Source organism: Camellia sinensis, chromosome 7 (genome assembly GCF_055761805.1).
Source record: "Camellia sinensis isolate YWXY chromosome 7, ASM5576180v1, whole genome shotgun sequence".
In the NCBI taxonomy this organism is placed as follows: Eukaryota; Viridiplantae; Streptophyta; class Magnoliopsida; order Ericales; family Theaceae; genus Camellia; species Camellia sinensis.
In genome coordinates, this window is record NC_138967.1 from 61,305,634 (window position 1) to 61,321,835 (window position 16,202).

At 35.6% G+C, this 16,202-nt stretch overlaps 1 protein-coding gene across 1 annotated transcript; it reads right to left on the reverse strand.

The window, feature by feature from the left end:
* Positions 1–5,889: 5,889 nt before the first annotated feature.
* LOC114293528 (oil body-associated protein 1A) lies at positions 5,890–14,753 on the reverse strand. Its single transcript, XM_028237598.2, has 3 exons — positions 14,551–14,753; positions 12,495–12,898; positions 5,890–6,303 (listed from the first exon to the last, which is right to left on the reverse strand). The coding sequence occupies exons 1-3, from the start codon at positions 14,685–14,687 to the stop codon at positions 6,128–6,130; spliced, it is 717 nt and encodes a 238-aa protein (XP_028093399.2). The 5' UTR covers positions 14,688–14,753; the 3' UTR covers positions 5,890–6,127.
* Positions 14,754–16,202: the final 1,449 nt, after the last annotated feature.

A 16,202-nucleotide genomic window follows, 5' to 3' on the forward strand; every position in this document is an offset into this window, starting at 1 on the left:
AATTCAATTTCAAAACCTATTTGGATAAGGTTCAAATTCAAATTCAAATGGTCATGCCACATGGGCGCCCATTACTAACAAGCACTAACATCAATAAATAAAAAAAAATAGAGGAAGTACAACAAGCATCAAAGGACAGCCTTCCCTTCTCAACTTGGTTGGCCCAAAAAAAACTTGCTCAATCATCTGCAAATACCCCCACAACCCAAAGAGGTTCCAACCAATTGACTCATCATTTATCAACTAGGTTTACTGTTTCGGCCAATTGACTCATCATTTAGCAACCAATTGGCACGAAGAAACTGGTTCTTGGGTACTGTCCATGGATATGTTTCGGCCGCTCAAGGATCTCCTATCTCCAAATATTCATGTTCTCCTACCTCAAATCACTCACAACCATTAGATATGTCTTGAGATTCTTAAATCTTAAGATTCTCATATGATCCAATAATTATGAGTAATTTTAGATAGAGGGACATAAATATTTAGAGACGGGAATCCTTACTCATTTCGGCCATCGTCTTGAGCGTTCTCGATCAGATCAACGGAGCATGCGGCACGATTTTTGATGCTATGGAATAGTGTTGTCAGGCGTTGCTTTGGTTTATGTGGGCTGTTGAAAAGAAGAGTTTTGTTGCTGTTGGGAGTGCAGCACCATATAGGTGAATAAAATATTTGTGGGCAGTTGAAATATGTAGCTTTTGGGAGTGCAGCAGCATGGGTGTATTTGTTTTGGTTTGTGTGGGCTGATTTGTGGGGATTCAATTAAAGTTTTTTATTTTTGGAGTTAATTTCTTTTTAACCTTTTTTTTTTCTTCTTCTTGGTTTATCGTCTTTTTTATAATAATAAAAAAAAAATTGTGCGATTGAGGGATTGGTTGTATGGTTGCAAAGAGATATTTGTATTTTCTGAATCTCTCTTAATGCATAACATCTTTCTGTACCTTTTAATTTCATGTTTTTGATGAAATTTTTATTTATTGATAATAATAAAAAATTAAAAAAAAAAACTAGGTTTACTGTTGGAGGACATGTCCCTAAAGCTCACAACCTTGAAAGCCTTGGAAATCAAGAAAAGTGGATATACTATTGTGGTAATGACATCTATCAATTTCTTTTCTTTTTTTTCCTTTTCTTTTTGTATTAATGTATTAGTGGTTCAAACCACACAACACCAAGCTACTTTTAAAGCTTGTGTAAACATAGGAAAAAAAATAAGGAAAAAAAATAAGGAAAATTACCATTCAACGGTAATGTTTAAAAATTATTACATATTAATAAAAAAAAATTCATGATTTTAATTATTAATATTTATAATCTTTATCAGTTTTTTGTATTTTTTTTTTTTTTTTTTTGCAATAAATTTAATATATCTGATCTGATCTCTGTGTTTGTTGAGCATGTTTGACTGCAGACTGAGTGCATTGTGTTCATAATCTTGCTCATATGGTGTGGCTTCTACCAATTGATCTAATGATGTTTGATGTGTTTTATTAAAACTTAATTGGTTTTGCAGCAATGCTACACATCAATCACTTTGTTGAGCCAACACAAAGGTGATGAACTTCAATATATATCATTATCGAATTGGGACATCACCTAAATTTGAGTTAAAAAATCCGATTGCTTATCGTGTTTTATTGAAAATAAATTTATTCACTTTTTTAGTCTATGAACAATGCACAAAATAAGATTGGTATTTTATATTTAATTAGTATATTGACCCTATCTAAAATGGTAGGCCGTATTATTCTACGCCAATCAAAATATATGTATTTTTCACACTCAAAAAATATATGAACAAAATTGGACTCTGTTTATTGCATTTGTAGTAGTATTTGATTCAAATTGTGATTATTTTCATTGTATATTTGTAAATGAGATGCTTGATTACATCATCTAATGGTGAGTGTAATATTCTTTTTTAATTTAAAATAATTATAATTTTGTATTCTTATTTTATAGTTATTAAATATGTAACGGAAATCTGCACGTGTATAGAATGAAAAGGATGAAACTCCGTTTGACTCAAGTGTATTTTATTGGCAGAGTGGCAATTGTTAGAAATTAGACTTTGGGCTCTATTCCGGTGCACTTGGATTGATATTGGGCCTTTCAAAAATGATTTGAACTTTGACTTATCATGGGCAACATGGCTAGCAATGGTAAGAACATCTGATCTTGGGTCAAGTCATTCTTACCAACAAATGATGACCCAAAATCCTAAGATTAAAGGATATTCAGTTCAATGAATGCATGTGTCAGTTACTCGCTTTTCTGGGGCTTTTCTCATATTAAGTCAATTTACTATCTTAATTCTCAAACTAGGTCTAGTTTGGACGAAATTCTCAAATTAGGTTAAAGCGCTATTATAAATCACGCTTTTACTGTTTGGAGCCGAAAATGGGTTGAATAGTGAAAGCGCTATTACAAACCACGTTTTTAACATAAGTTTATTTTTTGAAGAAAACGTGGTTTCAAACCACGCTTTCACTGTGCATATGTTTAATTTTTTTTTTCTGAAGAAACCACATTTTCAATGTTGAGATGTAAAAGCGTGTTTTGAATTAACATTTTCAACACAACACTGTGCCTTCATTCTCACACACGCTCTCTTTCTCTCTCTCTGACACACATATATAATTTTTAATAAAATTGAGACTAATATTATTTTAATATAAGTTTTTAATATATAATTTATAATATATATAAATTTTATTTTATAAAACTGAGACTAATATTAAATATATATAATAATCAATTATATAATTTTTGTAAATATAAATCATTTTTATATAATTTTAGAAATAATTTTTTACAAATTAAATTGAAATAACGTGGTTTGGAACCACGTTTTCTTCAGAAAAAAAAAATTAAACATATGCACAGTGAAAGCGTGGTTTGAAACCACGTTTTCTTCAGAAAATAAACTTATGTTAAAGCGTGGTTTGTAACCACACTTTCTTAATTAAAAGCGTGGTTTGTAATAATACTTTCACTATTCATCCCATTTTCGGCTCCAAACAGTGAAAGCATGATTTGTCATAGCGCTTTAGCCTAGTTTGGAAATTCCGTCCAAACTAGACCTAATTTGAGAATTAAGATAGTAAATTGGCTTAATATGGGAAAAGCTCCCGCTTTTCTTCTTCATTCCATGGGAAATTTTACGTTAGATATATAAATAAAAATAACATTGTGATCTCCTTTATATTTAAGTGTACATTTTATTATGTTTATCTTTGTGTTTTTATGTTATTTGTATAAGATTTAATTTTTTTTAATTTTATTAAAAAAGAAATTAATATAATTATATCAAAATTATAAATTTATATTTTTTTCAAAGAGATCGATGTAATTTATTCATTTTTTCTTCCATTGTCGATGTAACTTGGGCCTTAGGATCAAGTTGGACTGAGACACCACTAATTAGAATTGGGTAGATTTGGGCCAACATTTATTGGGCTTTATATACCTGGCTTAAACTTGACCCAAAAGTGTAAGCTTAATATTGTGTTTGGTTGGAGGATTTAAGAAAAAATTTGAAAAGAAAAAAGAAAGAGGTGTGTGAAACTAGATGAAATATAAATATATTTTATTCACATTTTTCCTTACCCTTTCTCTTTCCCTTTCCCTTTCCAAATCCCCCAACCAAACACAACTTAAAAAAGTATTTGGCCAAATCCGTGTACCACTCACATTTTTGTTCCATTTCAGCCATGTTTGTTAGGACAAGTTAGATTAAATGAAATTAGCATGTCTAGGATTGTATTATCAATCCATTCGAATCGAATTGTATATCTTATCTTATATTTGAATTGGCTAAAGATCGTAAGAAGAGATTAACAAACCCCTGTTTATGGAAAATTTAGCCACAACCCGTCCATTGGACCCTTATTTGGTGAACAGGATAGTTCAATTTATTTTTTTTCATAAACCCCTTAAAAAGAAAACATATAATTGAGTAAGAATAAAATAAAATATCTTTTTCTTCTTCTTTTTTCTTGGATAATATTACCAAAGTAACATGTTATTATCAAACAAAGTAACATATTACTGTCAAGCAGAGTAATTGTCAAACAGAATAACATGTTACTGTTATTACATCTATTTCAACGGTAATAAATAAATATATATATATATATATATATTAAGAATTTCATAGTTAATATGGATCTTATTTGATAAATCTTAATGAAATAATTCTAAAAATACTAATTTTATTAAAAAAATCAACATTTACATTAAAAGTTATATTATTTTAGAGTTTAATATTTTGATAATAGTGATATGTGTTGAGCTTTTTAAGGAAAATTTTTTATACTTATCCTTTATGCATTAAAGTTTTATTATGAAAGGGTTTTGACCAAATCTCTCAATTTCTATCTATTTTACAGTTGAATTAATTAGGCTGAACTTCTCTTTAGTCCTTCATTTTGTATCACACCCCTTTGGGATTCAATAGTTCTTCATATAAGGATTACTATGTCCAAATAAACTATTAATTCTTTCTAATTTCCTTTTTGCCAAACATTAGATTACACCATTTGAATTATGCAATTTATGAGATTATTAATCCAAATCCAAAGACCATATCAAGCCAAACAAACATAGCCTCCGTCTGGAATTTTACTTGTGTGTGTTTCCAAAAGCTATTAGGCTCACAAAGTCTTTAGAGCATCTCCAATATATTGGCGTGCTATTGTTAAATTATAGCACTATTACGGTGTCAAAATATCAAATTATAACAATCTTGCTCTATCATTCTTTCCATTACACAGTGTCAACACTGTCTCAATTTGCGTCTTTGGAAAAAAGCAAAAGAAATCTCATATGTATGTAGGGGTGATAAACGAACCGAACAAGCCGAACAATTAACTGTTCAAGTTTGGTTTGATAATCTTAACAAGCTTCAAAATTTGTTCAAGCTTAATTCGTTACACTTTCGTGCCGATCTTAAACAAACTTTTATCGAGTCAAACTCAAGTAGTTTGATATTTTATATAATTTTTGACTTACTGAATCAAGTCGAGCGAGCACTTGACTATTCAAGCTTAGTTTGAAAACTTTTACGAATTCTAAAATGTGTTTAACGAATTTATTGATTTGACTTATGAATCAACCAACTACAATCTAATCCCTTGTCATGTCAGTGTGAATATCCAAGCACAAATTTATTGTTAGGGATTGCTAAGCCATATAAAGAACAATGTTTCAAGACACTCCAACATTACTCTTTGTCATGTATTCTCTCTTAATTTCTTCTTGTTATCATCACTTAAAGAGGGAACTTGGCATGGTGTCAATTCTCTCTCAATTTCTTCTCGTGCAAAGATGGAACTTTCAATCTAAACAAGTTCGTGGTGGAGGGGACTGATTCAATGGAGATGTGCATAGTGGTAGCTAGTTAGTGAAGATGGTGGTTTGGTCAAGATGATTGTGGCCAATGGCAGTGGCAAATTGTGGAACTAAAAAAATGTTTAGTTCACTAAAATAGAATGAAATAAAAATAATCATTTTCACAATTCAAATTAGGGCAAATTACAAACACCCCCTCGAGGTTTGGTAAAAATACAAATTCTCCCCCGAGGTTTGAGAAATTACAAATTGTCCCCTGAGGACCAAATTTGCATAACAAATTAGGAGGGAATCTGTATGAAAATAAAAACCTCAAAAAACAATTTATTATAGAAATATAAATCTCAGGAGACGGGATGTAATTTTTCAAACCTCATGAGAAAATCTATATTTTCACCAAACCTCGAGGGGTGTTTGTAATTTACCCTTCAAATTATTATTAACACCCAACTCATCTAAAAATTTTAATTATTAAAGAGAAAAGGTAATTTTATTAGTTTATATTACATTCTCAATTAGAGTGTTGGCTCCGAATTAACCATGCATGAACAAAATAAACACCACTGATAGTAACATGAAAACTACATGCATGCAACCACTGGAAATCTACAGCAAGTTATGTCCACCACTAGTATGTACATAATAACATCATACATACCACATTTAAACTTGAGAAGAAAGAAAATAAAAACATTATTTACTGCTGATAATAGAGTATATAGTATGCTATCCAGGATAAGTATAGCAGAGCAGAGGATGTGGGCATCAATAATCAAACAAAGAGCCTAGGAAGAGAGTCAACAGGCTTGCAATCAATCTCTCTGAGGACAGTCTTGAGACCCTTCCCAGCAGCATTAGCAAGTGGATGCATGCCATGAGCAAGTCCGCTCATGTAAGCCCTGTTCTCCCTCTCCTTTGCAAAGGACACTCCGAAACGCTTCTCTACATCTGCATCCACACCCCCCAACCAACAACCACTCTTACTATATATCAAACCAATCCTTGCACCATAGAAAACTTGTAGGAAGAATTACTTGGCAGTGGAGCAGAGAAAAAAAATTACGAAAATATGAGAATGCAAATGAATCTGTGGTAGGATGCAAGTAAAAAACTTACAACCCTCCATGTTTGTGTATTTTAATTTTTTTTTTTTTATATTTTTGGTCCAACTTTCAACTAATTTCTCCTAAATTGTACCATACATACATAAGTAGTATAACAATGATTTCAAGCAGGATAACCAAATAAAATACAACTAAACTACCTCATATAAGGACAAACGTTGAAGAAAAAAAAAAGAACAAAAAAGAATTGTCTTTTTATTCAATTTCTAGTTACAATTTTGGCCAAAATAAGCTGATTAAGCTAAAAAAAATTAATTATATAAAAATTTAAAGGAAAGATATTTAAATATTTTTTAATTTTACTTTTAATTAAGCTTTTTAATTTGAGTAAAAGTACCCAAACAAGTCTAATGAATCCTACCTACATATACAGTGTGTTATGTTGTGTGATGTAATAAATAACAATTTGAGTAAATTACATGTGGGGATATATTTTCTGAGTACCAACACGTGACAAGGTGACGCCGACGTGTCAGCCGAGGTGCCACGTGTCTTGGTCGTTGTGCCGAGATCATCTTGGCTAGGCCGAGGTTGCCTCCGAAGATATCGGAATCCGAGATAAGCGGATAAGGGACAAGAGTCCTAGAATGAAAAGGGAACTCAACCTGGATAAGGGACAAGAGTCCTAGAATGAGAGAAGACTTCAGTTTGGGTAAAGATAAGACTCTTAGAGAGTTTATCCTAATCCCACTGGGCGTCCCAGATTAGCAGTAATCCTAAGTCTATTAGGGCCAGGCTCCTATTGGGACTAGGATTGTATTGGCTATAAAAGAGAGGCACCCCCATGGGTCTAAGGTATGCTTTTGATACTCAAGTTTGTGAGTTTAGTATTTGATTTATCTTTGAGAGATATACTGACTTGATCGTCGGAGTGCCCCCGGGTGGTCGAAACCACCGTGGGATTCTTATATTTCTGTTGCAGGTCAGTCAGGTGCCATCTATTCTGCCAGTGCTCTCCAGCTGATTACTAAGCGGGCAGTGTGGTCGAAAAATCACCCACACAATTTGGCGCCGTCTGTGGGAAAGAAAGAAGAATAGATGGCCAATGACAGACAGAAGGATCAAATTAGAGACAATGCTCCTACTAGGAGTAGGAGACCTATCGATCTCGACATTGAAGGGGACGATCGCAACACAGAAACTCGTGACCAGAGTCACGGAGTGAAAGACGCTGGCCAGGAAGGTGACGCACCAAAGACAACAGATCGAAGGGGATACTGCAACGAAGATGACCTCCAAGTATGGAAGGATAGATGCTTGCGGAGGAACGAAGACCCTTCCAGAAGGGATGCAAAGACAGGGGGCATGAGCGCTCCCAAAGGGATAACATTCAAGTATAGAAGAGCTCAACCTGAGTGAGCAAATCCCGGATCCCAGATCCCAGAAGACATGATCTCGGCCTAGATGAGTAGGTCCGAGAAAAGAAGAGCTCAACCTGAGTGAGCAGATCCAAGATTCCAGAAGATAAGATCTCGGCACCTGAGTCCGAGAAGAGAAGAGCACAATGAGCATATCTCAGATCCCAGAAGATAAAAAGAAAACACACAAGATCAGACTAAAGTTGGCCAGAATTGAGAAGTATGCTAGGGCCGAGGAGGACATGCCGGGAACAAAGGTGTCGGAACAAGAAAAGAAAAACGGCTCGCCGATGCGAGGCCGAAAATCAAACTCAGGTTGGAGCCAAGTAAGATCAATAGAGAAACTAAGGCCAACAACCTCGGCTTGAATTAAACCTCGGTGACAAGTTCGAAGCTACATGTATGATGAGAACCCAAGTGGATTTTAAGTTCACACTGGGGGGGCAGAGAGAAGAAGAATGCGTTTATCACTTGTTGAAATTTGTAGCAATTTACAAGTTGGTTAAACCAATATGATGCTTAACCGAAGTTAAGCCGAGATGATACTTAACCGAAGTTAAGCTGAAATAATGCTTAACCGAAGTCAAGCCCAGATAATGTTGAACCGAAGTTAAACCGAGACGATGCTTAACCGAAGTTAAGCCGAGATGATGCTTAACAGAAGTTAAGCCGAGATGATGCTTAACCGAAGTTAAGCCCAGATGATGTTTAACTGAAGTGAAACCGAGACGATGCTTAACCGAAGTTAAGCCGAGATGATGCTTAGTTAAAATTAAGCTGAGATGGTTCCTTATCTTCACTTGTTGAAATTTGTAGCAATTTACAAGTTGAAGTTAAGCTGAGATGGTTCCTTATCTTCACTTGTTGAAATTTGTAGCAATTTACAAGTTGAAGTTAAGCTGAGATGGTTCCTTATCTTCACTTGCTGAAATTTGTAGCAATTTACAAGTTGAAATTAAGCTGAGATGGTTCCTTACCTTCACTTGTTGAAATTTGTAGCAATTTACAAGTTGAAGTTAAGCTGAGATGGTTCCTTACCTTCACTTGTTGAAATTTGTAGCAATTTACAAGTTGAAGTTAAGCTGAGATGGTTCCTTATCTTCACTTGTTGAAATTTGTAGTAATTTACAAGTTGAAGTTAAGCTGCAATTTACAAGTTGAAGTTAAGCCGAGATGACTGTTTCTCATCACTTGATTGAAATTTGTAGCAATTTACAAATCGAAGTGAAGCTGAGGTTATAATTTGCACACTTATAGCAATCTACAGGTTGGTCCAACCAAAGAAGATTCTTAACACTTGTTGAAATTTGTAGCAATCTACAAGATAACGTTAAGCCGACATATGATCATCTGTTGAAATTTGCAGCAATTTACAGGTTGAGGAAAAAGCTAAGTATGTTGTTTAAATACTTGTTGAAATTCGTAGTAATTTACAATAGATTATTGTTTAACACTTGTTATGTTAATCCTTGTTGAAATTTGTAGCAATTTACAAGTAGGCTAGACCGAGATCACCGTTTAAACACTTGTTGAAACTTGAGAAAAAGTTTCCAAAGTTAACATTGAGTAGTATATGTTTCACACTTGTTAGAAATTATGAAAAGTTTGCAGGTTAGTATCTTGTCGAAGCAAAAATTTTGTAGCTATTATACCCGAGGTATGTAACCCCGAGAAGATTGCACAAAGGAGGCAAAGTATGAAAGGCATACAAAATATTCTAAGTATAGAATCATGCAAGAGCAGTTAGAAGAAGATCAAAACAGAATTCGTCGTGATTGACACGCCTTCACCTTACAACATTATCTCGGGAAGGCCATGGTTGCATGCAATGGGGGCAGTTCCCTCAACGTTGCATCAACTATTGCGATTCCCCACAGAACATGGGATTGAAGAAGTCAGAGGAGACCAACTGCAGGTAAAGAATTGCTCCATGGCAGCAATGAAAACTACCTGCAACATTCGGGAACCAGGAAAGGCAGAGATTGAAGACGAGGACATGGAGGTCCTAGATGATGTCGGCAAGGAGCCAGCCGAAAAGAGTGAAGAGACACTAAAGAAAATTCTCGTCTAGGAGGGTGACGAAGCGCGCTTCTTTCTTCTCGGTTCAGGCTTAGCCGAAGAAGAAGAAAGAGAATTGAAAACAAAACTACTCGGCATCAATGGCAGGATATAGAAGACAGTTGGGAAGACTTCTCAGCAGCCTTCTCGGCCTCGAGCTCAGCCTCGATCTCCTGAAGAGTTTGATCAAGGCTCTTCTCGGTGATTGGCACCTCGGAGTTTGAAGGCAAAGATTGAAAGCAAGAATCTGGAAAAAGACACAGAAACAAGAATGTAATTCGTAATCAAGAATGATGATGAAGCTATCAAGAAATCAAGACAAAAAGATTGCACAAGTGTGTCAAGCCAAGAATAGTGGTAGAAATCAACAGATGTGTAAACAGTGTGTATTCAAGAAGATGATTTGGAAATAACGGGTAAAACAAGCAATGGTGATTAACAATGAAGCAGAGCTTCTTGGAAAGCAACAAGAAATAAAACCAGGAGGAACAGTGGCTTACCAGAAAGAGGGAAGCCGGAATGAGAATTGCCGAAGTCTGACGACAATGACAGAATGACGTAAAGCTTCACCGGAGGAGAGAAACGAATACAGTTGCAGAAGCTTGAAAGCTTGGAACAAATGACGGATTTAAGCAAAAGAGCTAGAAAGAGAAGAAGCCAGAGGATTAAATGAAAAAAGAGAAAAATAGTCAAGAAGACGACAAAGTTCAAGAATAAAGTCAAGTGCACAGGCACTAAGTAAGTATGTGAAGAACAAGAAAGTAATGACCCAGACACGATGCTAGCAACAGAAAGCGAATATGACAAGAACAGTGCCAGGCATTCAAACAATTCAAAACTTGAAGACAGACGAAAATAGAAGGCAACAGATGGCAAATAAACAGATTCAAAATAAATCAGAAGAGTTTTTGAAAGATTGAGCTTAATAAAAAATAAGAGTTTATGAACCTACAAAGTGAAATGAACGTCGATATGAAAATCGTCGGAGTCAAATAGATGACTGAAAATCGGGAACTCACCAGAGAGTGTAAGTGGAGCAGTTGCAAAGCTCTTGGAGTTTACGAATTAATGGAACCAGAACCTCGGCTAGGAGGTGCGATTTCAAGCAGCTTGGAAGGCATGAATCTTGATACATGACAGAAGTGGACAGTAAAGTCCAGGGAACTTTGAGGTCGGCAAGTTTGATCTCGGACAGAGGGGCACAGATGAACGAACAGTGTAGGTTCCATCACCTCAGAATGCCGAGGTAATAGAGCCTAGGGGGCAATTGTGGGGATATATTTTCTGAGTACCAACACGTGGCAAGGTGACGCCGACGTGTCAGCCGAGGTGCCACGTGTCTTGGTCGTTGTGCCGAGGTCATCTTGGCTAGACCGAGGTTGCCTCCGAAGATATCGGAATCCGAGATAAGCGGATAAGGGACAAGAGTCCTAGAATGAAAAGGGAACTCAACCTGGATAAGGGACAAGAGTCCTAGAATGAGAGAAGACTTCAGTTTGGGTAAAGATAAGACTCTTAGAGAGTTTATCCTAATCCCACTGGGAGTCCCAGATTAGCAGTAATCCTAAGTCTATTAGGGTCAGGCTCCTATTGGGACTAGGATTGTATTGGCTATAAAAGAGAGGCACCCCCATGGGTCTAAGGTATGCTTTTGATACTCAAGTTTGTGAGTTTAGTATTTGATTTATCTTTGAGAGATATACTGACTTGATCGTCGGAATGCCCCCGGGTGGTCGAAACCACCGTGGGATTCTTATATTTCTGTTGCAGGTCAGTCAGGTGCCATTTATTCTGCCAGTGCTCTCCAGCTGATTACTAAGCGGGCAGTGTGGTCGGAAAATCACCCACACATTACATTAGTAGTCTCTACATTTTATCCTTGTGTCATTTTTATTTATGTAATTTTAATTAACTCGATTTTTCTCTTTAATTTTAAATTTTGTATCAATTTTGTCTAATTGATAACGTCGATTAGGGTTTTGAAGAAAAATGTCACCAATTGGTTGAGATTAATTGAACAAGTTTTCAATTTTACATATAAACACATATATAACACATGCCATTTATGTAAATATTTTCCATCAAAAAAATTAATAATTGTAATCAATTTGAGACAAAATCATAAATAAAATCATAAATTCAAGATTAAAATTGAACCAATTGAAATTGTAAGGATTAAAATGACTAGTGATGTAATTTACCCTAACAATTTCTACAATTTTTTTTTCCGAGGGGCCTATATTTAGATCATAAATTTATATAAAAATTAAAAAAATAAAAAATAAAAACTAGTGAAATGATTTCACCTACTTTCTTAAGCCTTGTTTGGCATATATTAAAAAAGTCAAAAAGTCACTATCCTATTTGAACCACATCATCTTATTTAAGTCGCATCACCTCTCTACCACATCACTTCAAACCCAACCATACCCAACTTATATTTCATAAAAAGTCAAAAAGTACACTTATTTAGAACATCTCAAACCATCCCTTACTCTTGTTTCAAATTCGTACCCAAAATTTTGTTAAAACTATTTTGAGTGATATATGATAGTCCTATTCAAGTGAAACAACTTAAAAGAAGCAAGTGTTAAGTTACCTTGAGCAAGGTTGTCATAGAGCTGGCCATCCCTAGTGAGGGCCATCATCACCTGAGGCAGCCCAAGGGGAAGGCTATCGCCTTTGTCGATCTGCCAGAAATGGAATGTTTTACCATATGTCTTGCAGACCTTCTCAAGGTCCTTCCTCTGTATCGGCCCTGGTACGCCCGGCATGAACAACACTCCGCTCTTCACCTCGTACTCGTGAGTGTGCCACAGTGGCTTCTCTTCGTCTGGCAGCGTCAAAAACAATTCCTCAGATATTATGTATTCGATCCCGATGAGACGAGCATTGGCTTCGGGGCTATCATATATAAGACACTGCCTCATTTCCTCATTCTGGTGCCCACAGTAGTGGTGTGCCTCCACTTGTCGACTCATGTCGTGCGAGTAAAAATGAAACCTGAACAATTTTGGACCAAAAAATAAATTTTGAACAATTAAAACATCAGGTGTGGAGGAGTATCTAGAATCAGATATGCAACAAGTACTAGTGCAGAACTAGAAACTTAGATTAGGGAGTTGGATTCACTCCTGTCCAAATGATGGACTGAAGGATGTTGTCCCGACCCGACCCGACCCATGGTAGCACTGAGAGTTTATTTTATAAGATTTTTGTGTACATCATTTACAAAAAAATTAATTCAATGATAATCGTGATAAGCCCTACTAATCCGTCTAGATTATGAACTAGAGAGAAACCCGTGTTTTACTTGAACAGTGATAATCACTGGTTTATGCGACGACACGGGTTTAGAGATAAGCTTAGTTTGAAAACCAGTGAAAATCGCGAAAACCAGTTGAAAGAAAAAGAAAGGACAAATATATTTCTAATCCAGTGATTTACTTTGTTATCAATTTAGCTTTATAATTTTAATTATATCAATTTCACCTTTTTAATTTTTTTTTTTTTTAAATGTGTCAATTTTCTCCAATTAATGATATTGATTAAGAAATTGAAAACCAAAACAGTCCAAAAGAACGAATTCTTTTATGAGTAATAAAATAAATAATCTCATTTTTGCACTCTAAAAACAAAAGGACAAATCACGATGGTAGTCTCTATCCTTGGATCTTAGGCCATGTTTGTTTGGGCGGACTGGATTAGCATTCACATGACTAATAGTTCTAGGACAACCAATTCGTTGGATTATGTATCCTATCTTAACTAATAGTCAAGTTTAAAATAATTAATCCGTACTTCAATTGTTTAACCAAACATCGGATTAATAATTTTATTGGACTATTAGTCCAATCCCAAGCTCATGTCCACCCAAACAAACATGCCTTTAGTGTCATGTAATTTCAATATTTCAATTAGGTCGATTATGACTGTCTCAAATTGGTCCAATTATTACGACTCTAAGCATTTTTTATAAAAAGACATGCACAAAAGTGACGTGTGTTATATCTCTAAAAGCAAAATTATAAATTTATTCACACTTTCAAACTTATAAGCAAAAGTGTAGAGACAACAGAATAAAATGTAGGATCACCAGTGTTATTTGCTCAAAACAAAACAATGCTACTACTTACATTAATAAATATACTGACTCATGTATGGGAGTGAGTAAATGAGGTAAAAAAATGAGATAACATGTAACCCTGAATACCAAAACTTGGAGAAGAGTTTACCCCTTAATTGCAGTATGAGTCCTAGTTCCTAAATCAGACTTCTCAATTGAACTAAATACTGATACAATTTTAAGAAAAATCAAAGGGAAAATTGATGTAATAGAACATAAGAGATTAAATTGACACAGAAACAAATTACAAGAACTAGAGTATATGAAGAAAAAAAAAAAAAATCAACCTTGTGTTGTATCTATCTATTAATTTAATTTTCTTACCCAAATACAAGATCTACAGGAATAACATGCATGATACATGGCAGTGTTGTGAAAAAACGCATCATCAGAATTTTTTGAAATGAATATCAGAGAAGGAAAACAACAGGGAACACAAGAGTGAAACAGAGAAGACTCGAGGTTTATTTTCCATTCATTTTCTTAGCAACCAAACAAGAGAAAATTTGAAAGAGAGGAGGGGGTTTACGCGCAGAGATGTTGGTGGATTTTGTTGACGGGACCGAACCCTTGAATGGCGGCCGTGGCCTTCTCGAGGAGGGACGTCCCTGTTTGAGTAGGTTCACCTGGGATCTCAGGGTGGGTTGTTTTGTTCACACCTTCCATTCTCTCTCTCTCTCTCTCTCTCTCTCTCTCTCTCACACACAGATGATCAATCAGATGAGAATGTGAGTGAGTGCCTGTGCCTGTGCCTGTGCCTGTGCCTTTTAGCTAGGAAATACAGTTGCATGCAATCCCACGCGTGGCAGGGATTCTAGATAGACGTGGCGAGTTCCGTCTCACACGTGGCAGTGGGCGTGCCTTTTCTTTCCCAGCTGTTACTCCAAAAATTAATTTACCTTTGTTTGGTTTGAAAATTTGAAAACGAAAAAAGAAAAAGTATATAAATTATAAATAAAATATATTTACATTTTATTTTGTTTCACACATATTTTTCTTTTTCCTTTTCAAATCTTTCAACCAAATACTGCGTTAAAGTAAATTACATTAACACCCTTAGGGTTTACACTTAATATAAGTTTCTCTAAAAATTACATTTTTCTTCCTAAAATTAATGGTCACATTACATATTACCCCCTCTCTTAGTAAGCCATTAGTTAACTTAACATCTTGTGATGATGTCATCAATAATTTTATTTTATAAAATGCCAATTTTGCCTCTGAGATTATCAGACCAAAAAATTTCTTTCTTTCTTGTTTATCTTTCTCATATCCTTTTGTAAATGGGTTCAATCCATGTACAACTCACCACTCGCTCTTCCTTCATCCACCATTCACCATCATTGCACCACCATGGCAACAATGAACACTTCATCCATCAAAACTACCGTGAAAGGGCTAAATATGAAACGGATCGGATCCAAGTCTTGGGCCGGCCCAATCCACTAAAGCCCAAATCCAAGTAGGTTAGATGAACATATGGGCAAGTCAATTAAGCCCAATTCCATGATCAACAGTCTCCCCAAGTCCTCAAGCACTTGGGCCTAACTCGCAGTGGAAAGGATAGTCCAGCCGCAATGATGGGCTGGGCTGAGTTGCAAGACTTAATCTATGGGCTGAGTTGATGAGCCGAACCCATCGTCAGAACTAAAGTGGACCGAGCCCATACAAAGATATCCGAATGGACCAGCCCATATCTATAAACGATCTTGTAAAAGGCCGAAACGAGGCACAACGGTACCAAGCTGAGGAAACCTCTTAGAGAAACGTGGAAGCTATGAATACATACACATGGAGGATGCCACCTCAGCTGGTCCCCTCCTCCTAGAATCACGGAATTGGTTAATCAAGGGAATGTGGTCTGTTATCAACATAATTACAACAAGTATATGCATCCATTATCAACAACTTAATGGTCTCCTACCTTGAGCAATGTTAAAGTAAGCCTAGAAGCACCAAAGCTTCATGAAACCATCTTGGACAACAAGCAAAGTTTTCTATATAAGCCTCACTCTCTTCACATTGAAGGTATCTGATCTGATCTGATCTGATCTAATCTGATCTTAACTTGAGCACAACCGAACTTACTTTTTCATTCCTTCTCTTTACACCTAGAGAGAGTCCTTCATCTTCTCCGATCACTCATTCCCACGCCGGAAAAGTTATCCAGCCAACCCCGGC

What these genes read in the sequence shown, in the direction of transcription:
- LOC114293528 (XM_028237598.2), bottom strand. Translation starts at nt 14,687, where the DNA reads ATGGAAGGTGTGAACAAAACAACCCACCCTGAGATCCCAGGTGAACCT. An exon ending in ATCCACCAACATCTCTGCGC is followed by an intron (nt 12,899 to 14,550) that starts GTAAACCCCCTC and finishes AAAATTGTTCAG; the next exon opens with GTTTCATTTTTACTCGCACG. An exon ending in CTATGACAACCTTGCTCAAG is followed by an intron (nt 6,304 to 12,494) that starts GTAACTTAACAC and finishes GTGTGGATGCAG; the next exon opens with ATGTAGAGAAGCGTTTCGGA.